General features: G+C 39.6%; 1 protein-coding gene across 1 annotated transcript in view; it reads left to right on the top strand.

The window, feature by feature from the left end:
- Positions 1–24,167, top strand: part of CDC73 (cell division cycle 73) — a 182,376-nt gene that overhangs the window by 121,077 nt on the left and 37,132 nt on the right. The window contains exons 11-13 of the mRNA XM_005306881.5: positions 15,126–15,183; positions 23,741–23,776; positions 23,979–24,066. Coding sequence (XP_005306938.1) covers positions 15,126–15,183; positions 23,741–23,776; positions 23,979–24,066 — 182 coding nt within the window. The remainder of the gene's footprint in view (positions 1–15,125; positions 15,184–23,740; positions 23,777–23,978; positions 24,067–24,167) is intronic.

Here is a 24,167-nt window from a genome sequence, read left to right as displayed (position 1 = left end):
AAGTAAACGGAGATAAACGAGGGTTTTATATATCTTATTGTGTCTCAGAATTTTAATTATTTGGCATACCACAGTATTGGAAGTAAATTTTTGAATCACTAAGGAGAAACTGGAAAAGGGAGCCTTTGCTCTTTTCCCAGCACTGAGACTTTTTAAAATAACCCTGTTAATGTTCTGGACAACTGCGTCTGTACTTCCCCTCTGTGGTCCAGCACCCATTCAAGGATCCTGGCTCCTCTGCCCTCACTTCTCTTGGGGTGAGACTTGTGTCTCTTTCCCTCCTGACTGGGGCTTTTCCAGGTTGCACTGTACTCTCCCTACACTGTGAGTTTCCCAGCAAGTCAGACTGCCTCAACAGGCCTGCGACTATGCTTTGCTTTCTGCTTAAAGGTTATAAACAATGTAGTTGCCCACAGTTAGCAACTACTGTACAGACCTTTTTAAGCAAGTACATTTATTCTTAAGGTGAAAGCATTATAGAGAACATTAAAAACAATAAAAGAATCTACATGCATGTTAATGAGCTTACCAGTGCTTCCCCCGACCCCAGTTCCAGTAGGAGCTCTGGTAGTTATCAGTCCTTTAAACTCCACATATGGGGTTTCTTTGGTTACAAGTTCATCACAGCTTTTGTTCAGAACAAGAACACTCATAGATTAGCCCCCCCATTTATACAACCTGGATTTTGGTTGTCAGAGACTGTAAACTGGTAATCAGCCAGGCAATGGTTCTCTCCTTGAAGTGTAGCATCAAAGTTTGGGTCGAGGGGTGGAATTCACATTCCTCTCCACCCCAGGTATTTCCTAGGAAACCTGTTTAACTTAGTTTGTGCCCAATGTTCCTTCTTGTCTGCCACGTTGTCTAAAATAGTTCTTTGAAGCTCATAGCACTTTCTAACATTTACACTGGACACATCTTCCCCCCTAGAAAAGTTACCAAGGTGACCAGATAGAAAGTGTGAAAAGTTGGGACAGGAGGTAGGGGGTAATTAGGCGGCTATATAAGAAAAAGCCTCGACTATCGGGACACTCCCTATAAAATCGGGACTTCTGGTCACCCTAAAAATTACGTACAATTCCACAATAGTACATGAAATTTGCATTTATTGTACAATGGACTCCAAAGCTATTTAAACTTAATTCAATAACCTCTTTCAAAAATAACATCATAGCATTTTCTTCTTCTTTTTTTTTTAATTTAAAATCACATACTAAAGGTCCATCTCTACCATTTAAAGCATCTGCTATGCTTATAGATATGCTCAGGCACACACAGAATTGCTAATATTTCACAGGTCTTTACAGTACAGTACAAATGCACCTTTTTGGAGTAAATCTTGTTGTGCCTCTTCCTGCACTAATTCATTGCATACTAGTGTGAAGTTGCCCATCACTGTAATTATATTCTTTTGAACATACGAACGCTCTTCGCTTGAATAAAAGTTTTAAATAGCATTTGCAATCAAATTGCAATAGTGTGTATTTGTCTATATTATGTGAATGTTCCCACTTCTTTGTTGTGTTACTTATTAGGAAACCATCTGAGCCATATTTTTAAAATTAAGATCCTGCAGTGTGTCAGTACCAGAAGTCCAGTAAAATACCCCAAACCAAAGGATAATTTATGTCTTGTCATGAGAAATATCGGTCTGACACTTGTTTTAAAACTTGAATAAAAGGTATTTAAATCCATATACATATCCTTTCTAATTAAGATGGAGCTTTCCCTTTCTTAAACTTGAGTAAAAAAGGAAATGTGTGGTATTTATTTTGTCAAGTATCAGGAGGTAGCTGTGTTAGTCTGTATCCACAAAAACAACAAGGAGTCCAGTGGCACCTTAAAGACTAATAGGTCCTACTACAGGACAGGCCCAACATGGAAAATAACAGAACACCACTGGCCATCATGTACAGCCCCCAGCTAAAACCTCTCCAGCACATTATCTACAACCTATCCTGGAAAATGATCCCTCACTCTCACAGACCTTGGGAGGCAGGCCAGTCCTCGCTTACAGACAACCCCCCCAACCTGAAGCAAATACTCACCAGCAACTATACACCACACCACAGAAACACCAACCCAGGAACCAATCCCTATAGCAAACCTCGTTGCCTACTCTGTCCCCATATCTACTCTAGCCACACCATCAGGGCTCATTCACCTGCATGTCTACTAATGTTATATATGCCATCATGTGCCAGCAATGCCCCTCTGCCATGTACATTGGCCAAACCGGACAGTCCCTACATAAAAGAATAAATGGACACAATCGGACATCAGGAATGGTAACATACAAAAGCCAGTAGGTGAACACTTCAATCTCCCTGGACATTCTATAACAGATTTAAAAGTAACTATTCTTGAACAAAAAAACTTCAAAAACAGACTTCAAAGAGAAACAGCAGAACTAAAATTCATTTGCAAATTTAACACCATTAATTTGGGCTTGAATAGCGATTGGGAGTGGCTGGCTCATTACAAAAGCAGCTTTGCCTCTCTTGGAATTAAAACCTCCTCGTTTATTATTGGAAGTGGACTACATCCACCCTGACTGAATTGGCCCTGTCAACACTGGTTCTCCACTTGTGAGGTAACTCCCTTCTCATCATGTGTCCTTATATAATGCCTGCATCTGTAATTTTCACTCCATGCATCTGAAGAAGTGAGGTTTTTTACCCACGAAAGCTTATGCCCAAATAAATCTGTTAGTCTTTAAGGTGCCACCAGACTCCTTGGTATTTATTGTGTAACTTCTTTTAATCCACAATGTTAGAGATGTCTAGTTAAACAGATCTTAATTTTTTTTATATTAGCCTGCCTATGCGGCTTCTGCATCAAACTGCACTGTTATATACATTTCTGTTCAGTCCTTGCCATAGTCACAGGTGATTTTCAAACCACAAATCCATGCACAAACATGGAGTTTTAATATTACCCACTGCTATCCAGAAGATTGCAATGAATTCATTATGCACATCCCAGTTGAAAACTTTATTCAATTCATACATCACATTAATTCTACTTAGAATATATAAACTTTCAGTGTGCTATGCTGAGCATAGCATTGTGTTGCCATTCACCTGCCTTTTAACAAAGATTAAACAAACCTTTGGCTCTCTAATTACTTGAAATTATGTCAAACGCCTTTTCTACTACCAAGTAATAGTCTTGAAATCTTTCTTCAAATTAATGATCTGAACAGGAAGAAATATATATAAATTGTTTAGTGATATCTACGTGTGCATCTTCTACTGACTAATCAAGAGAATGAGAAACTTGCTTGATTTTAAAGAAATGGAAGTTAGGATATTGTGGACAAGACTTTGCTTGACAGAGGAGAACAGGACTCTGAATGACTCTATGAACTGGATAAAAGAATTTTTATCCAAAGTAAAATAAATATGTATATTTATATTAAGTTTTCACTTTGACTCTATTACCAATCTTCCTTACGTGCCTGAAGGTTGGCAACAGTCTGAGTTGAAATCACTAGATAGAAAACAACTCATGAGAGAGGAGGATCTGTCCACTAATTACTCTGACCTTTCCTTTTTTTTTTTTTTTGTAGGGGTGGGTAGAAGGATTAAATAGGCTTCCTACACGTATTACTCCTGGGGACATTCTGTGCCTAAAAATTCTGCACCAAAAAATTATGCACACAATATTTTAAAATTCTGCAAATTTTATTTATCAAAATAACACTACATAATCATACCAGTTTCAATTATTTGGGTAATTTATTTCAGAATACCTGTCAGCAAGTATGTCTGTAACAATACAGACACACACAAAAATTTCCCCAGGAGTAGAGTGTTAAAGAAACCCTATGACAACCCAATTCCTGTTTCTCTGAGCCCAGCCAGGGGGGTCAGACACCCACAACCCCTCCCCCACAGAGCCCAGATATGGCCCTTCCCCCCCAGCCAACACACCCAACCTCCCTCCCCCACCCAGAGTCCAGCCGCGTTGTCCCCCTGGCTCAGATACCCACACAGCTGCCTCCTCCCCAGAGCCCAGGGGTCCGGAGGGAGAAAGAGCTTGATGCTCGGTCCCAGGCTTGCATGGAATTTCCTGTGTGCCGCCCTCTCCTTCCCTCAGGACATGCTTTGGACTAAAAGTTATGAAACAGAAATTGTCCCAGTTCAAACCAAAGTTATTACAAAAATGTATAGGTGAGTCGCATCATACGTGCATTTAACGTACGCGAATTCAACTATACGCGCTCAGCAAAAAAAAAAAGAAAAACAAGAAGATACTTGTCAATAGTGCGGGCAATTGCACCCACCATTTCACTCAATGAGCATATGACCTGGAGTGAGCGTGAGATGGGAGACGTGAATCTGCTGTTCCCTCAGTCGGTCTCAGTTCCCGCATGCCTCTCATAGTGTGAGCATCTCGCCGCACTGTGTGTGATTCTAGTGTTTAAAGATGCATGTTTTTCGTACAACATAGCCCCTAAACGCAAGCCAACTACTTCATCTGGTGCTCAACCGAAAAAACAGCAATCTGTTCCAATGCTGGAGGAAAAACTGGCTGTGTTGGACTTATTGAGAGACGGTATGTCGGTCTCCAATATGGCGCCTAAATATGGCCGCAACGAATCTAGCATCGTGCCATCAAGATTCGAGAGAGAGAAATTTGTCAAGCCGTGGCATCAAGTGCTCCAATAACTGCTAAGGTGATGAGCCAGGTGTGTGATAAGACTTTAGTGAAGACTGAAAAGGCATTAAACTTATGGCTGGAAGACATGAACTGTAAACATGTGCCTATTGATGGCAACGCTTTGCGAGAAAAGGCTCTTAGCCTCTACGCATTGTTCAAACCTCCCGCTGAAGAGGGACAGCCTTCTGGTGAGAAGGAATTCAAAGCCAGCCAAGATTGGCTAAACAGTTTTAGGAACCGCTTCAACCTCAAAAATGTACAGTCTACTGGTGAAGCTGCATCTGCCAATGAAGAGGCAGCAAAAGCCTACCCCGAACAATTGAAGAAAATCATAGAAGAAAAGGGCTATCTTCCGGAACAAGTTTTTAATGCTGACGAGACTGGGCTCTTCTGGAAAAAAATGCCCAACCGCATTTACATTTCGAAAGCAGAAAGACAAAGCCCCTGGCTTCAAAGCAGCTAAAGACTGTGTGATTGTGGTGTTTGTGGCAATGTGGCTGGGCATTTTAATAAAGCCGGGCTTGCTCTACAGGGCTGCAAATCCCCATGCCCTAAAAGGCAAGAACAAAAATCTCCTGCCTGTGTTCTGGCAATCAAATAAAAAGGCTTAGGTGACGGCAGCATTGTTTCTGGATTGGTTCCACAAGTGTTTCATTCTGGAGGCCTCTATGGAACAAAGCCTCAAAATCACATGTGGTATTACAGATGATTTGAGACCATATCAGGAAATGTTTGAGCACTTCAAGAGACAACAGCAACAGTTGCCGATCACCATGTTTTTCAAGGAAAAACAACCAGCAGTAGATGAGCCTACGCAATCAACTTCTCAAGCTGAACCAGAGCCAACCACTTCGTCTACGACTCGCTCTCCGTCACCTCCGTCTCCTGGATCGTCATCAAGCCCTGACGACCCCCTGTAATTATCCCCTGTAGTTAAAAATACAGTATTGTAAAGTTATATTTTGCATATGTGCGCTTTATATACTGTACATTACTGTATACATTACATTTATACATATTACTGTACAGGGTTGTATACTGTACACAAAACCATGTACAGAATACTGTACTTTATGGGCCACTTAAGGGATTTTCAAGGGTAATTTTGACTATACGCGATTTTCGTCTTACATGCTGACTTTAGAACCTAACCCCTGCGTAAGATGCGACTCCACTGTAATTGTATTCTTAATATAGTATATTTTCTAAGCTTTAGTGACCCATATTATGTTTGCCTTATTCCTGACTAGTTGATTATTAATAGGCTTGCATGAAGATCCTAATTGTGATTCTTTGGGGGGGGGGTATGAAGGGGCCATAGCAGAGTTTTGCTTCATATTGTAGACAAATTGTGTCAAATTAATTCTGAATTATGGTCAGGGGCCAGGTCTATAAAATAGGCTACCTGTTATACTCAATTCACCTCAGTTTTCCCAGTGGTCAGTGGTAGAGATGGCCCTTAAATAGTGTATCAATTAAGCTACTATCGCAGGGGTGGCCAAACTGCAACTCTCAGGCCGCATACAGCTCTTTTACTGATAAAGTGCAGCTGGAGGAGCCCCCCATACCGCCACCCCATTCTCTACCTACCAGACTGGGGTGGGGGGGAGGTCAGGGCTTGTGCCCTGCAGCAGAGTGACGGGGCTAGGGGCTTCAGCCCTGCAGGGAGGGAGTGGTGTCTCGGGGCTTTCAGCAGGAGCGGGGCTGAAGCCCTGAGCCCCAGCAGGCGCACCCGGCTCTCAAATTTCTGAAGATTATCGGATGCAGCTAGGAGAGTCAATAAGTTTGGCAACCCCTGCATAATTGCATTCAGTTACCACAGTAAGGAGTCTGGTATAAGAACCTGAATAGGATGAAATGAAGTAGGATTCAGTAGTAAAAATATAATGTAAAATTATGGTAAGCATTTTCAGACTTGAATTTATTTCAGCCCTTTGACTATATGCACGTGCGATTTGTATGCACAGAACTGTGCAGACAAGCCATATAAGTTTCACGCCCAAAATATTTAAAAATTGTGTGGTTGATAGAATCATTTGACTTAACAGAGAACATACCACTGAGATGAATGGGGACAGTTTACATTTGAGTTATTTGTTTGTGCTTGATTCATACTTAGAAGGGTTCCACCCACCCCCCCCCCCCCCCCCGATATAAGGGCAAAAAACCTTTTTTTAATTGACATCTTGCATTTCACAGAATCTGAATCATTATTGTGGGATGGGAGGATGTCTCAAGCAGGCCACATGTTTACCACCTCTAAGTCTTTACACCTTTTATTGCGTCTCTCCTTTGTAGTAATTTAAAGCACATAAAATGTAATTTCTACAAAAATGTATACTTGATATAGACTGTAAACCCTCACTTTCTCAAAGAACAGAAGCTCATTCAACAATAATTCTAGATTTGATTTGTTTGGTTCTCTAGTTTTTCTGGGCATTGCTACCACACATCTTTGTACAGCTTTCCCATCATAATACCGTAGTAGTTGCAAATCAGATAATATGTATACATGGTTCTCCCTGAAATTGAATAGGTAAATGTTCCTCAATATTTATGGAGTTTACAAGTTCACTGTCAGATGAAGTGTTTCATTCTTGCCCATGATTGAAATGCCAAAACTTTTAATAAGTAGAAAAACTTAATGATGAAATGTTGAATTATTAGGCTAGCTATAGTGGCAGTAATATGGAAAGCTGTTTTACATTGTATATGTCCAGGCTGAAGGTGGACCGTGCAAATTATTATTTTCTGTTGCCATGTTATCCTCTTTACCTGCACTTACGTTATATTTCGGTAGTATGGATGTATTTAAATGTTAATGTTTCTGAGTAAAACTCTAGCACAAGTTTATTTTTAAATGCGATAAAGGGCAAAAATGTTGAAAGGACCAGAATGAGAATTAAACTCCCACAATTAGAAAAGCCACAAGATGGCATCAAATTGTCAATTCTGTCCCTTGCTGCTAAAACTGTTTTCTTCAAAAGGTCAAAAAACAGTGCAATCAATTTGTGGGTTTTTATATAGAAACCATTTCGGTACCGGATGAGCAGTGATAAGGCATACAAATTTTGAAAGCTTCACTCACTGCTATAATTTATAGTAGCAAGAAGCAACCTCTTTTTAAATAACCAGCCCCCACCCAAGTTGTTAGAATGTAACTACATTCTACATTAGAATGCAAGCTAACTTGTATGCACAAAAGATTCCTCCCAGGAAAAATAACACATGCTTCTTGGGAAAAGGTTGTAAAACACAATATACACCTGTCTTATCTTAGGGGTATTTTCCCAAATTGTAGGTAATGATTTATATTATGGCAATACCAGAATTAAAGAAAATTACTTTGTCAATTCATCGGTCAATTGATATAATTCAAACTATGAATGTTAATGCTCCTTCAGACTTTAGAAATAGGCAGTATTTAAATGTACAGTGGGACCTGACTAAAGACAGGGAAATCCATTGACAGTTACCTAATTTTGTAAATTAAGTCAACAAAAAAAGCAAGAATAATGTATCACAAAATATTTAATTCACTTATGACAACTTTAGGTTAAGGAATATGAGGAAAAACTAGTGTACTTTATAAAAATAATAGCCTTAGTTAATATGACTAGAGTTGGTTAAATCTGTGACAGCTGGGAAACTCCCTGTTGCTTTTGTGAGGATAAGTAAGGTTACGTTTTAATCACAGATATTTTTAGTAAAAGCCATGGACAGGTCACGGGCAGTAAACAAAAATTCACTGCCTGTGACCTGTCCATGACTTGTACTATATACCCCTGATTAAAACTTGGGTGCTTTGGGGCAGGGGGCAGCCCAGGGGTTCGATGTCTTTTAAAGATAGAAACAGTAGCTTTATGCCTAGCTAGACTTATGTCTCTGTCCCTTGCTGCTAAAACTGTTTTCTTCAAAAGGTAGAAAACAGTACAGTCAGATTGTGGATTTTCATATGGAAACCCTATGAGCAGCGATATAATGTATGCAAATTTTGAAAGTTTCACTCACTAGCTAACATCTAGTTCCATAGTCTTACTGTGAAAATGGCATGTACCACATTATGAGTGATGAGAGGCTGGTTGGCTTTAAAACTTCCTAAACCACAAAATAGAAAAATATCTGAAAAAGCAAGAGTTGAGTAGAACATAACAAAAAGGACAGGTAAGAATATCAGAAATCATTTTTTGGTTTCTTCAATTATGTGCAAAGAGTTAGATTTTTAGATGTATTATTGTATTTTGTGTTTATGCCAGTGGTACAGGTCTAGAGTACTGTTGTGATAATTGGGCCAATAAATTTACTTTGTGAGCTCAATTGTAAAAAGTATGTAAAGGTTTATAAATAATACAACAATTTATAATAACAAAAGATGATGGAAAATAGGTCGTTACTTTCAATAATGCATGTTATAAACATCTGCAAGAGAACCAGACAGACTGAATTAGTCCAAATAAAAAGACCATATTGATATAATTCAAGAACTCTGTTGTAATCAGGCTTAGTAAAATCAGAAGATAGAGGACTGGCAATTAATGAACCAGAATTGGTGAGTTGGATATTAGGCCTAATTGGTAGAGGGAATGATGAGTGGATGGGCTGTTCTACTCATCACTCCCTTTGTGTCTCCTTAAAGAAAGAGACCGGGGGCAGGGTGAGGGTATGTGTGTAGAAAAACAGATGGAGGCTACTGAAGCAAACTTCACCATCATGGCTGCTACCTGAGGTCCCTGCTCCTTTTTGGTCCTAATACTAAGAGATGTCCTGACCAGACTGGGCCAGAAAGAGGGACCCAGATAATACCGCCATCTCTACCAGCTCCAGCTGAATCACATGCACCTCCTGGCATGAAATAGTTTCAGATTTTAGCAGCAGCAGCAACAGCTCCAGTTCATCTCAACTAACTACTTCTCCTTTCCCAAAAAGGACAGTTGTTGCCATCTTTGATACCACTAAAAAACAAGGGTTTTTTTTCCTTCTAAACCTCTCTCCAGCTAAAGGGAAAAAGAAATGTTAAAATGAAAGCCTTACTTAATACTTCAAATGGCTTAATTGTTTCTTCTTCTTTTCTGTATCTTTAATAAAAGTTTAAAAGGATTTCAGTGGTGTGTTTGCTGTGGTTCTAAGCAGTCTGAGGTCTCTGTATACCAAACATTGAACCTTGTTTAACACTGTTTAATGTTGGACGTTGACTGGGTTATGTTAACATCTTTGACCCATTTATTCCATCTAAATTTATACTACAGTACCCATTGTTCATTCACCATAGGCTCTATTATGTAATTGAAGTTTGAGAAATATGCTTTAAGATTAAAGTTCTCTTGATGCATATTTTGAGTTGTTGAGTCTGATACTGTAGGAGCAAGGAGTATTGAAATGGAATGAATGACTCTTTACTGAAAACACATACATTGGATGCCGTTATATTGTGAATATACTGAATATGTAATAATAAATTAGGCTGATACTCATACCTAAAAGCGAAATGGTAGTTACGTGGGAGCAGAAAAACAGATAATGAAAGCTGATTAAAACCCTAATGTTAAGTGTGTAAGTCATGAGTTAGCGAAATACAACTTTGCAAGGTAAATTAGGAAAACTAAACTAACTTGGTCATGATTAAAATATTGTGTAAGAAGTCTGTCTAAGGTAGATTTGTGTTTTTGAAATTACAGGGTTTTGTGACAATTACTGAATTTGTTTATAAATATTCATAATCTACTCCTTACCAGTCTAACACAGTTTATGCATAAGAATTAGATATGTCATCCTTTGAACAAAAAAGTTCCATGTTATTCAGAAACTTTTATGAGACAATGAGTGTCATTCGTTCAGTAGGTGTGATATATTTGTCTCATTGCAGGAAATTTTAAACAAGTAGTGTTGAAATCTCGTACTCTTTAAACAGTTATTAATAATTGCTTCTCCTTCTACATGGTCTGCACAGTTTTTAATGTGAGGGTCAGAAAGATTAAATCATCAGTAATTTTAAAGGGAAAAGAGGTGGAATAAAGCAATTTCAAAGTAAGATGTCTTTTATAGGAGTATGGCTTTTTGAATCTTGGTTGAACTCTTTGTACTTCACTTCTTTCCTTCATTACAATCCTTACTTTGACCCTAATTCTTTATTCTTCATTTCTCTGAAGAGTCCAAATATTTTCCCCCTCCCAGATGCTGGTCACCTTTGTATATTATCCATTCATTTAAGTATAATTGTTGAAATTATTTGCTACAGCACAACTAATCAGGTATCTTGTCACTTCACGGTGTTAAATGCTTCCATTCTCTAGTTATTTGGTGGTATTTATATTTTTCCTTTGACTTCAGGTGTGAATCATTGGTTTGTTCTACAATAAAGATGAAAATTCAGGGAAAAACATGTGCCCCTTGAAATTAATAATATCCCCAGGGTAGTTTTGTATACATATTATTCTGGCATTATCTGTATAGCCTATGGAAGAAAGAAACCACACATACATATAAACCACAAAATATGTTTTACAGAACAAAAGTTTGCCATTATAATTCATAATGGCAAGACCACAAAACTAAGATAATCAGATGTACAGTTCTTCTTAGTGCCAATTTCTGTGTGCTACCCATCTGAAAACAGATGCTATGAGACAGCATGCTGTTCAAAACAACAATTTATCATAAAAATTATTTTTTAGCTTTTGAAGAAGGTGCATAATGTTCTACAGTAAATATGAATTAGCTGTATCCTTTGGAAATGTGCCATATGGTTTTAACATTAAGTACAAGTGATTTATCCTGGGTAGCTTGGAGAGGGATTTTTAGGAGCTGGCCTTGTGCTAGTTCTCAGCACTTCCTTGCAAGCCTGACTGTTAGATTCCTAATCTCCATCCTCCACCCTGTATAGCTGGCAGGTGCTGTTATTGTGCTCAGGCCTTGGGATGGAGTGTACCCTGTGTCTCTAGTGACTCCTGTGACTGATTTAAGGAGTGGTTTTATTGAAGAGTTCCGTCCTGTCTTACCTAGCTAGAAGTATGACAACTATAACACAATGTTGGTGTAGTGGGGATTTGCTCAGGGCTCTTAGAACACGTTGTGAAATTGGGATGTCAGAGAACGGAGCTGTGTGGTTAGCAATGCTTCATTGCCTCCTTAAACAGTGCTAATACTAGAAGAGTGATTGTTTAATGAATAGGTGACTTCCTTTTTGCCTGTCCTGTATTATCCAAGATTTCAAGAATGTACTGCTTTCTTACAGGTCCTTTATTGTATAGAGTTCGTCCAGGTTTCATAATTTTTCCCATGCAGCTTAAATGGTCCTTTAAAATGTGGAAGATTAGTGAATGTTGTTGCATGGTATAAAATGGGCTTTATACTCTAGGAAATAATTTCTTATCTTTCTGCTATTGAGTGACTAACATATAGTCAGATGAGAGCTAACTGTGCCTCTTGTCATACATTCCAAATCCACTTCAGTATAGAATGCTGCTTTCCAGGTTTTGTTGGGCTTTTTTCACTTAACTACTCTACTGATGTAGCTACACAGGGAAGACATTTCTCCCCTCAGATGTTGTCTCCCACCTCTCTCTGACTCTAATATCCAACCACAATGCATAAACATTTATTGTCCCTTGAAAACCCCAGCCAAAGGAAGTTAGGTAATCATATCTCACTGAATGGGAATTGGGAGTCTAACTCCCTTGCCTTCCTTTGCCATTAGCTTCTGCTAAAATGACTAGCAGTGAACATAGTTGGCAATGTTAGTTAGGCTTCAGAGTTTACTGCACTTAGTTGTTGCTTTTTCCCCCTGTATATTTGGCTGGAAGTACTCAAGTTGTTCAGCATGTTGCAGGGACAAAGAATGTAGCATGCCTTGCCCAGTCCTGTGAGTGGAAGTCTAGTGATTTTCCTCAAAAACATAGTCACAAAATGCTGAAACTCTGCACTCAGCTCTCATGCTAGAATGTGTCTGGAGGGTTGCAGACTTGTCTTTGACTTGGCATGTCGCGTCTGCATTCCTGTACTCTTTCCTCTCCCACCTTCCAATACTTCTATTGCCACTTTTTAGCAGGTGGGTCTAAAGAGCTGTATGTTCTTATTATGCACAATAAGATGACTTTTTAAGGTTGGTTAGCTGGTATTTTTAAAAGTTTTTCAATTAATAATTAAATTAATTTATTATATTAATATGATGAGGGAAATAAGGCAACAATTTAAGGAAGGGCTATGTGCTATAAATACAACTGACTTTACTCTCTGAAAATCAAACTGTATGGACTTCTATACAAAAGTGTTGCTATAGAGTCTGAGAAAGAATAGTGCTAGGGTATGATCTAAAACTCTGTTTAAAACTGAATTGCTATGGCTTTTTCTATGTTTGTGAGCTTTTGTCTTTATCTGTGGGCGTTTGCTCTGATTCTCCCTGCACCCCCATCCATGCCTTTCAGGAAATTTACTAATTTAGGATTTTTTTTTACATTAAGTTTATGGGAGGCAACATTAAGAGTATTCTTCAAAATATACAACTAAAACCTCTTTGTGGCAACATTGTCTTTATGCAAACCATGACATTGACTTTCCTGTAAAGATGGACTGCGGAAATCTTATTCTCACTTTCTCAGGGGGGAAAAAAAAATAAAGGTGTTGAGTCTCACATTCCAGCTGTTCTTTAGTAGCAAGGGATCTCTCTAAGGTAGCCATCCTTTGCTCTTGCCAGTTGGCTTGCTGCTTTGCCCTTAGAGTGCAATGCTTTGACTTTTACCAATTTCTGTGCAGTTGAATAGTTACTCTGAAGGGACAGTGGCAAAAAATAGCTTGTCCAGAGCAGAGATGCAGCATATCTTGCAAAAATTATTTTTAAAGTTAATGTAGCAGCCAGCATAGACCATGGTATTTTAATCAACCGAAAACCGCACAGAGAAATTCAGCATTAATCCTTTTCTTCTAAGGAGGAAGTTAAATCCCTGCATCAAGGTCAGCAGCAGAGTAGTTGCTTTAGAAGTTGAAGAAGCTGACTGTATACTAAGCTGAGTCCTACCTGTATGTAATTAATCAGGCATTTTCTTTTGAAGTTCAGTGGAGAGATGTCTGACTGAATTTGAGCCTTTTAGTAAGTTGACAGCTGACGCATCCTTATGCTCATATCACATAGTTTTATAGATCAAGATTGGGTTTTAACTTATATTGGAGAAACGTTAAGATTTAGAGGGGTTGTGTGACTTTAAAAGTGTCATTGATCTAGTAGCTCCTGGTCTTCAGTGTCCTACTGACGAATTTTCTTAGTTACAGATCACAGTGTTACTTGTTTACATACCCATATGGGAAGCAGGTGATGACCTCCCTTTCATAGAGCTCTTTGGAAAATCATTCCCCATTTAGGGTTGCGGAGCACTTCATAACAATAGTATTTTGGGGTTCAGTGTTTGTAATGTCTCAATGATTTCCAGATCAAGTGTATGCTCAGTTTACAGATCAAAAAGTGATTATGCAATCAGACCTGTAAACTTAAGCTAGTCCTTTTTGCATTTGTGCATTATCTAAGGATTTTATATCCAATATCGTTTCACAGGAATAAATGAGAACAGAATTTGTCCTTCCATTTGAAACAACTGTAATGTTGATTCAGAACCAATTATAATTGGCTCACTCTTGGCTAATGTGTTGGCGCAGCAGAGCGAACAGGAGTAAAGAGTGGTGGTACAGATTTGTTTTTGTATGTTAAAGTAAACAGATAAGACATGGAAGACACACGCTCAGATCTACTGAGCAAGAAGGTACAGTTTTTATATATGGACTTTTCAGAACAGAAATGCCTTTCAAAATCCTGGCCATAACATTCCAGCCCAGAGCATCTCATGAGTAGATTCAGAGAATAATACCAGTTTTGGTTTGTGATGTGGACAGTTATCCACTTCTTCACATATTATATCTTGTCCAAGTGATCATATGTAAAAAGGGAAGCACTGTTTCCTAGTGGGTAGAGCAGTGCACTGCACTGAGACTCAGGAGACCTGGGTTATATTCCTGGCTCTGCTACTAGTCTACCGGGAAACCTTGGTCAAGTCACTTCACCTCTCTGCCTCAGTTGCCGTATCTAATGACACCGACCTCCCTTGTAAAATGCTCTGAAATTTACTGGTAAAGACCACTATTTAAGAGCTAGATATTTGTATTTACTTATTAAAAGGTGAAAACGTTAATCCTGTAAATCAGCAATTTCGCCTTATGATAAAATGTTGACTGGTATATACTAATTGTGGTGGCTAGACCATTAACATGCAAAAAAAAGGTTTTATTTTTTTAATTTTCAGACTTTTTAAGTCCAAAACAGTGGTCGTGAAGAGTTTTCTGATCAGTTTTCTGCATGTTTAGTTGTTAGAATATGTTATGTCCTAATCATAATTAAAAAGCTGTTTTATATTTAACTAAAAGGGAAGCTGAATAAGAGAAAAGCTATTCAAATGTTAACTTTTTTTTTTTTTTTTTTAAAGGAAGGTGCTTCTGCCCGGAAAACTCAAACCCCAGCAGCACAGCCTGTGCCAAGACCAGGTAAACAGTATTACTTTATTTGTGTATTATTTGGAATAAAAGCGTTTTGAGTTAGGACAAGATTGTAGCTAAAATCCTAATACATTTTGTTAAGATATGTATTGGAAGTCTATAGCCACTGTGTATTAATTAACATATTATCATTGCAGTGGTCCAAGGTCTGAGATTAGCTATGCTCACCCTGTGCTAGTGCAGAAATAGCACTGCTAGGTTGATGGACTAGTAGCAATTTTACAATCTGATTTATTGTGAACTACCAGGGCTAGAATCAAATATCCTATACTGTTGGAATGCTTTGAAATCCAACTTTGGCACACCATAAAACTTTTATTTCTAGACCTAGCAATTCAAGAGCTACTGGTGCCCAAAACTTAAGGTATTTGAGTTTGTGGGGGGGGGGGGGGGGTGTTTCATTTCAATTTTGAGTTGAATTTAACAGCTGATTTCTTATGAGCCATTAAAGCAAAAAACCTCTATGCTTTATACTTTCTCCAAATACTTAATACTAGCATTGAAATAGTGTGTAGTAGTAAATTTCTATTCTGTAGTTTCTTGAGACTGGCAGCTAAAATGTTGAAATCAAGCAGTCATTCTATATACCATTACTTCCATGACAAAGTTTCAATATCACTACACCTGTTAGAGCTAGGAAAAATCTGGCAACTGGTACAAATGTGTTCAGTGATAGTATAGTTCTTCCAAGTATTTGTCTTGGCCCAGTGATAAGGGTGGGGGGAAATGCCATCCTGGGATGATTTTTTTTTTCTTAGTCATGCATTGGGCACTACTATTAATTTTCAAGAACCTTTCCACAAATTCCCTTTCTTCTTGTTCACTGAGTGTCTAAAAATGTGGTAGGTGCTATCCAGATATTATTAATATTAGTAGAATTAGCATTACGGTAGTTCTTAGAACCCCAGCCAAGATCATGGCTTCCTTTGAATACCTTACAATATTGGTGGCTTACATGCTAAGACAGCTTTTGTGTTTTGGGAGACCAGAGGAATTGATGGCACGGAGTAATCTGAGAGTGGGAGAGGATGGATTTGAGAGAAGAATCAGGGATATGAGGGGGATGAAAGGGACGGATTCAGGGAGGGGAGGTATAGTGGAAGGGTGTTGACTAAAATCAAAAACTGGTGTGGTGAGGCAGGAGCAAAAACTCTTAATAGCATTGTGGATCGAAAAATTTCCTCCCTCCCCCAATCCATTACTGATCATAACACACAGCATATTGTGCATCAATATCATAGAATCATAAAAACGTAGGGTTGGAAGGGACCTTGAGAGGTCATCTAGAACATCTCCCCATGTTGAGCCAAGACTAAGTATACCTGGTGTGACAGATTTCTGTTACCAATCTGCCTGGGGTGTCAGGTGATCAGGCTGAGGCCGCAGGATCGTCAGGGGAGGAGATGAAGGAGCACACCAAGTGACTAAGTTTTAAAGCTTTATTAATAAAATAACAGCGGTGAGTGCAGGGGCTCCCCACGTCACTCAAAGGAAGGAAGAAAGCGTTAGTCCCCATGCCCTAACACACTTTCATACTCTCACATGCACAACCCACGGCTGGCCAAGCCTGGGGGTAACGTAAAAAGAAGAGGGGGAAAGGTGGACGAGAGTTCTGTCCTGTGCACAGGCCATCCAGGGTCCGCTGTTGATCTCTGACTTGCTTCGGCTCTCAAGAGGGTTTTAAGTCCTGGGCTCTTTTGGGGGCATTTCGTTCAGGGACCTCTGTTCCCTGTGCTCTTTGTCCCAGTCCAAACCGGCTATCTGTGGCTTCCTCAGCTTTCCCAAAATACACTGGCGTGAGGGGCGCAAGACTCTGTTTTCCCCCTCGCTGGCCTTCGCCGTCTCACTCATTTTCGGAGCCCCGGCAGTTCTGTTCAGCCGAATCCTCCTTTCTCACAGCTGGTCGGGGTTGGAATCCAGGCCCCTGTCTTTCTTGGCAGGCAGCCGAGAGTCGGTTGTGTGCCGTGGCCTTGGGCTGAAGTCAGCGTCTTATCTTTGGACCTAGCTGGAGCATCGAGTTAACCCACTCTCTTCTCTCTTTCTCCCTCTTCGGCCTCTCGCAACCTGCAAAGAAATCTTTCACTCCACACTCACACCTTCAACCCTCCCTGAATTCATAGATTCTAGGACTGGAAGGGACCTCGAGAGGTCATCGAGTCCAGTCCCCTGCCCTCATGGCAGGACCAAATACTGTCTAGACCATCCATGATAGACATTTATCTAACTAACTCTTAAATATCTCCAGAGATGGAGATTCCACAACCTCCCTAGGCAATTTATTCCAGTGTTTAACCACCCTGACAGGAACTTTTTCCTAATGTCCACCCTAAACCTCCCTTGCTGCAGTTTAAGCCCATTGCTTCTTGTTCTATCCTTAGAGGCTAAGGTGAACAAGTTTTCTCCCTCCTCCTTATGACACCCTTTTAGATACCTGAAAACTGCTATCATGTCCCCTCTCAGTCTTCTCTTTTCCAAACTAATCAAACCCAGTTCTTTCAGTCCTTCATAGGTCATGTTCTCAAGACCTTTAATCATTCTTGTTGCTCTTCTCTGGACCCCCTCCAATTTCTCCACGTCTTTCTTGAAATGCGGTGCCCAGAACCTGACACAATACTCCAGTTGAGGCCTAACCAGACTTCTCATGTCTTGTTCACAACACACCTGTTAATGCATCCCAGAATCACGTTTGCTTTTTTTGCAACAGCATCACACTGTTGACTCATATTTAGCTTGTGGTCCACTATAACCCCTAGATCGCTTTCTGCCGTACTCCTTCCTAGACAGTCTCTTCCCATTCTGTATGTGTGAAACTGATTGTTCCTAAGTGGAGCACTTTGCATTTGTCTTTGTTAAACTTCATCCTGTTTACATCAGACCATTTCTCCAATTTGTCCAGATCATTTTGAATTATGACCCTATCCTCCAAAGCAGTTGCAAGCCCTCCCAGTTTGGTATCATCTGCAAACTTAATAAGCGTACTTTCTATGCCAATATCTAAGTCATTGATGAAGATATTGAACAGAGCCGGTCCCAAAACTGACCCCTGCGGAACCCCACTTGTTATACCTTTCCAGCAGGATTGGGAACCATTAATAACAACTCGGAGTACGGTTATCCAGCGAGTTATGCACCCACCTTATAGTAGCCCCATCTAAATTGTATTTGCCTAGTTCATCAATAAGAATATCATGTGAGACCGTATCAAATGCCTTACTAAAGTCTAGGTATATCACATCCACAGCTTCACCCTTATCTACAAGACTCGTTATCCTATCAAAGAAAGCTATCAGATTGGTTTGACATGATTTATTCTTTACAAATCCATGCTGGCTATTCCCTATCACCTTACTATCTTCCAAGTTTTTGCAGATGATTTCCTTAATTACTTGCTCCATTATCTTCCCTGGCACAGAAGTTAAACTAACTGGTCTGTAGTTTCCTGGGTTGTTTTTATTTCCCTTTTTATAGATGGGCACTATATTTGCCCTTTTCCAGCCTTCTGGAATCTCTCCCGTCTCCCGTGATTTTCCAAAGATAATAGCTAGAGGCTCAGATACCTCCTCTATTAGCTCCTTGAGTATTCTAGGATGCATTTCATCAGGCCCTGGTGACTTGCAGGCATCTAACTTTTCTAAGTGATTTTTAACTTGTTCTTTTTTTATTTTATCTGCTAAACCTACCCCCTTCCCATTAGCATTCACTATGTTAGGCATTCCTTCAGACTTCTTGGTGAAGACCGAAACAAAGAAGTCATTAAGCATCTCTGCCGTTTCCAAGTTTCCTGTTACTGTTTCTCCCTCCTCACTGAGCAGTGGACCTGTCCTTGGTCTTCCTTTTGTTTCTAATGTATTGATAAAAAGTCGTCTTGTTGCCCTTTATTCCTGTAGCTAGTTTGAGCTCATTTTTTGCCTTTGCCTTTCTAATCTTGCCCCTGCATTCCTGTGATGTTTGCCTATATTCATCCTTTGTAATCTGTCCTAGTTTCCATTTTTTATATGACTCCTTTTTATTTTTTAGATCGTGCAAGATCTTGTGGTTAAGCCAAGGTGGTCTTTTGCCACATTTTCTATCTTTCCTACCCAGCAGAATAGCTTGCTTTTGGGCCCCTAATAGTGTCCCTTTGAAAAACTGCCAACTCTCCTCAGTTGTTTTTCTCCTCAGTCTTGATTCCCATGGGACCTTACCTATCAGCTCTCTGAGCTTACCAAAATCCGCCTTCCTGAAATCCATAGTCTCTATTTTGCTGTACTCCCTTCTACCCTTCCTTAGAATTGCGAACTCTATGATTTCATGATCACTTTCACTCAAGCTGCCTTCTACTTTCAAATTCTCAACAAGTTCCTCCCTATTTGTTAAAATCAAGTCTAGAACCGCTTTCCCCCTCGTAGCTTTTTCAACCTTCTGAAATAAAAAGTTGTCTGCAATGCAGTCCAAGAACTTATTGGATAGTCTGTGCCGCGCTGTTATTTTCCCAACATATATCTGGATAGTTGAAGTCCCCCATCACCACCAGATCTTGGGCTTTGGATGATTTTGTTAGTTGTTTAAAAAAAGCTTCATTCACCTCTTCCACCTGGTTAGGTGGCCTATAGTAGACTCGTAGCAAGACATCACCCTTGTTTTTTACCCCTTTTAGCCTAACCCAGAGAGACTCAACACTTCTGTCTCCTGTGTCCAGCTCCACTCCAGTCCAAGTGTGTACATTTTTAATATGTAAGGCAACACCTCCTTCCTTTTTCCCCTGTCTATCCTTCCTGAGCAAGCTGTACCCATCCACACCAACATTCCAATTGTGTATTACCCCACCAAGTTTCGGAGATGCCAACAATGTCATAGTTGTATTTATTTATTAGCACTTCCAGTTCTTCGTGCTTATTACCCATACTTCTCACATTTGTATATAAGCATCTAAGATACTGATTTGATCTTGCCTCGCAGTTTTGCCCTGACCCTCCTTTCTCTCTGCCATTATAGCCCATGCTCCCTCCTATTTCCAACCCATCTCCCAGGTCTTGATGTTCCCCATTTACCTGTGGACTTTGCACACCGTTCCCCATTCTTTCCAGTGCGTCTCAAAGCACCAGCAATATACAATGCTGGTGCTTACCCAGGGGACCCCATGGTGGGGAGCGGGGAGAGAGCAATTTTATTGTGACACTAGAAGCCACTTAACAATCCCAACCCAACAGTACAGTGTCTCAGACTAATATTGGCCCCACTATACTGAAACCCATACTACTCCTGGGGGAATTCTGCACCACTGCACAACGCAGAATTTTGCAGAAATTAACAGGCGCGCAGAATTTCCTTTCCCCCACAGAAATGGGCTGCAGTGCTGCTAGCCACCACTAGGGGACCTGGCAGAGCCCAGCTCTCACAAAGAAAACACTGCTGGGGGGAGGGGAGAGAGCTAGAGGGGTCCTGGCAACTGCAGTTCCCAGCATGCCCTGCAGGAAGGAGAGGGCAGCATGCAGGAAACTTCCTGCAACCCTGGGACTGTGCATTAGGATGTTTCTCCCTCTGGACTCAGGTAGAGGATGGTGGGGGGAGGGAGGGAGGGTTGTCTGGGCTGGGCGGGCCCCATGGCTGGGCTCTGGGGGGTGGGTGCGGGTGTACTGGCTGTGGGGGGGGGCACGTCTGGGCTTTTGGGTGTCCGCATCTTCCCCCCTGCCCGACACACACACACACACACACACACACACACACACACACACACACACACACACACACACACACACACTCTGGTGAGAGGAAGGGGGAAGAGAAACAGGATCTGCCTTGTCATAGAGGTTTCCTTAACTCTCTACTCCTGGGAGAATTTTTGTGTCTGTATTGTTACAGACCTACTTGATGACAGGTATTTTGAAATAAATTACCAAAATAATTGAAACTGTTATGATTATGTAGTGTTATTTTGACAAATAGAATTCGCAGAATTTTAAAATACTGTGCATAGAATTTTTAAGTTTTTTGGTGCTGAATACCCCAAGGAATGCCATATTTATTTTCTCTTCTCCCCTTTAATCTTGTAATCTGTGATATTCCCTAGTACGTTAGCATAATGTTGTGGTCATTGATTTGCTCACGTTAAATACACACATTCAGAAAAGTGGACTATTACAACTGGTAAATTTTGAAAGATTGGGGGAATTGTGTTTACAGGACTTGGTCAGGTGTAGATACTGTGAAGATGTTTGCAAAGGCCATATTGTTTTGGGAAGCGTTAGGCAAGAATTTTTTTCATAGCTTTGTCAAATAAATTTAGTGATGCTCTTTAAGCTTTTCACTAAGCAGTGAATAGAGATGTTGCTAAAGCAAGATATAAAACTGCTGCTTTGTGTGGCCTGGGTAGATCACCAGATGTTGTGGGTAAATACCTTGTTAATTCCTTGGGATCTTTTTAGTGAAAGTAATGCTTAAAGATTTGCTTTTGTAAAATAGTTTCCCCATGAAAGTCTATTAAGTATTGAATCATCTAAATTATTTTTAGATTGTGCTGTGTTATTGTGATTCCTTTTTTTGTTCTTTTTTATTTTCCCAGTTGTTTCAGTGCTAGAAAGGTCACCCTGTCTATCATATTTATCTCACTAGGGCTGTTGAGAATATGAATGTATTTGGAACTGACAAACAAGGTTATGAAAAGGGTAGAAATAGCAAGAGCAGAAATCCAAATGGATAAACCACTGTCATCAACATGGCCACACTGCTAGATGAAATTTCACACGCGTTAACTGACAGACCTGTGTATTTGTATATTAAAAAAGGTTATGTTGGTGTTGCCCCCTAGTTAGCCTTCCATATATTGTAAGATGCAAAGAGAATTAAGAACAGAGGTATTAAAGATCTGGAGCAAGTATGTCTCTTGGATTTTTGCTTCAAAATGGATTCATATCATGCCCATCCTGCGACACTTTGTTTCCTCATTCTTTAAGATATTAAACTAATAGCAGAGCAGGTATCAGGAATATGTCTGCAGGGAATGTTTGCTTGGTCCATCAAATGAAAGTATTTTGTTGCACTTGAGCTGGAGACGTATCAGATTTTTTTGTTTAAATTTTAGAATTTTTTTATAGTGTTTTTGTTGTATATAATAGTTTATTTAATGTTAAAGCCAGGTGGCCGAATACAGCTTCATGTCTTCCAAAAAGAAACGGTATTTATTTAGGATTATTTTAATATTTAAAATGGCATATATTTTAATATTAATTAATGAAGTTACTAAACCATTGCAGACCTTATAGTTAAGTGGTGTGACCAGTTATTTCCATGGTTTTGACAGTGTCAGGTAGAGATAATTAAAAATATGGTCCCTATCTTCTGATGGTAGGGGTGTGTGTGTGTGTGTGTGGGGTGAATACTTAAGTAACACAGCTAGGTTCTGAAACAGTTGGTCATAAATAAGCACGAATAGGTGTGTTACAACACTGGAAATCAATTAAGGAAATTTATCATGCTTAGTACCAGTTGTGACTTGAAGGTATATTGTACTTTCTCTAATTTCTGAACTAGGCTAAACCCAAATGATAAGAATTCTCGTCCTCAGCAGCAAGTTTGTTTGGAGTCCTGAAAATGGTGTGGACTTTTCACAGAAAAGTAATCTATGGGAGTACTAATCAACAGCAAGCCAGCCTATTCAGTAGTAGTACCAAGGCCAGCACTGTTTTATCTTGACCTGAGCTGGCATGGTTGGAAGAGATGGCCAAAGAAAACTAATGTACTAGAAGAGAGCTCATTACTATAAAACTTTCATAGTGGGTCTGATTTTACCAGGTTGTTTAAAGTGAGCCATGGCTGCATTCATTTTCTAGCCATGAAATAACTCCACACTTGAACTGGAATATCTCCCATGTGAGCAGGTCACTGAACTTGGAAGCCTGAAAACAAGAAGAGAAAACCCTGTGTCGAAGCTTAGGGTTATATGTTCCCCATCTGTTGAAGGGATTTCTACCATAATGCAGTTGTTAAATCTTCTTGATGATTTCTGGCCATCTTTTCAGTCTGAGGGCTGCTATGCCTATATGCCGTGCTTTATTGTACCTGACATCTGAGGAGCTCATCTAATCCAGATTGTTGGGGACACTAAACATGCCCCCAACAGTGGATGTTCAAATTTGGCAATTGTGAACTCTGTGTATTAAAGGGCAACCAAGTTTTCATACTGTCATTTGCCACCACTGCCACTAGTAAAAGGATGAGGCTCTGTGAAAATTATTTCTTCATGCATAGATCCTCAACTCAGTCCCACATCATGCACAATGAAATAGTCATGTAACTTTCTGCCATTGAAAATCCTTAGTAGTGTGTGTTGTTTTGTTGATATGAGATGGGGATGGGCAAGAGAAAAGTGTATGGATTAGTTTCAGTAAACTTTTTGACCTAAGTGGATTTAACTGTTTCAGGATTATTTTATTAATACCAAAGATGTTTATCCTCCAAGTACCAATTGTGAATCCTTTGTTCACCTTGGTACATAGTTACTCCTATGAGTGGTATATGATAAGCATTTGTGTTTATATGTCAGTCATTAATATTTTCTGTTTTACAGTTTCCCAAGCAAGACCACCTCCAAACCAGAAAAAAGGTGAGTTACTTATAGCTGCACAAGTCCCTTTTATAAAGGCAAACCTTCATGTAAATATACATTTTTATCCTGAATTGAGAATGCTGAAGATGGAGAGGATTTTGATATTCTTTCCCAATTTTGAGCTGTAAGGCAAGTGATACAATTTTTTAATTGCATTTTGTTAAAATTATATTTGCCTTTTTGTATTCTCTCTCTACAGGATCTCGAACTCCCATAATCATTATTCCAGCAGCTACAACTTCTTTAATAACTATGCTTAATGCAAAAGACCTTCTGCAGGATTTAAAGTAAGTAGTTGACTAAATAATGCTTTATAAAAGATTGTCTTCGGATATAAAGATCTAGCCAGAGTAGTAGTAATTCAAGAAGTGGTATCTATTGTCTCCTG

This window comes from Chrysemys picta, chromosome 8, assembly GCF_011386835.1.
Source record: "Chrysemys picta bellii isolate R12L10 chromosome 8, ASM1138683v2, whole genome shotgun sequence".
In the NCBI taxonomy this organism is placed as follows: domain Eukaryota; kingdom Metazoa; phylum Chordata; order Testudines; family Emydidae; genus Chrysemys; species Chrysemys picta.
The sequence above is the reverse complement of the archived record's forward strand: the minus strand, read 5'-3'. Positions and strand labels throughout refer to the sequence as shown.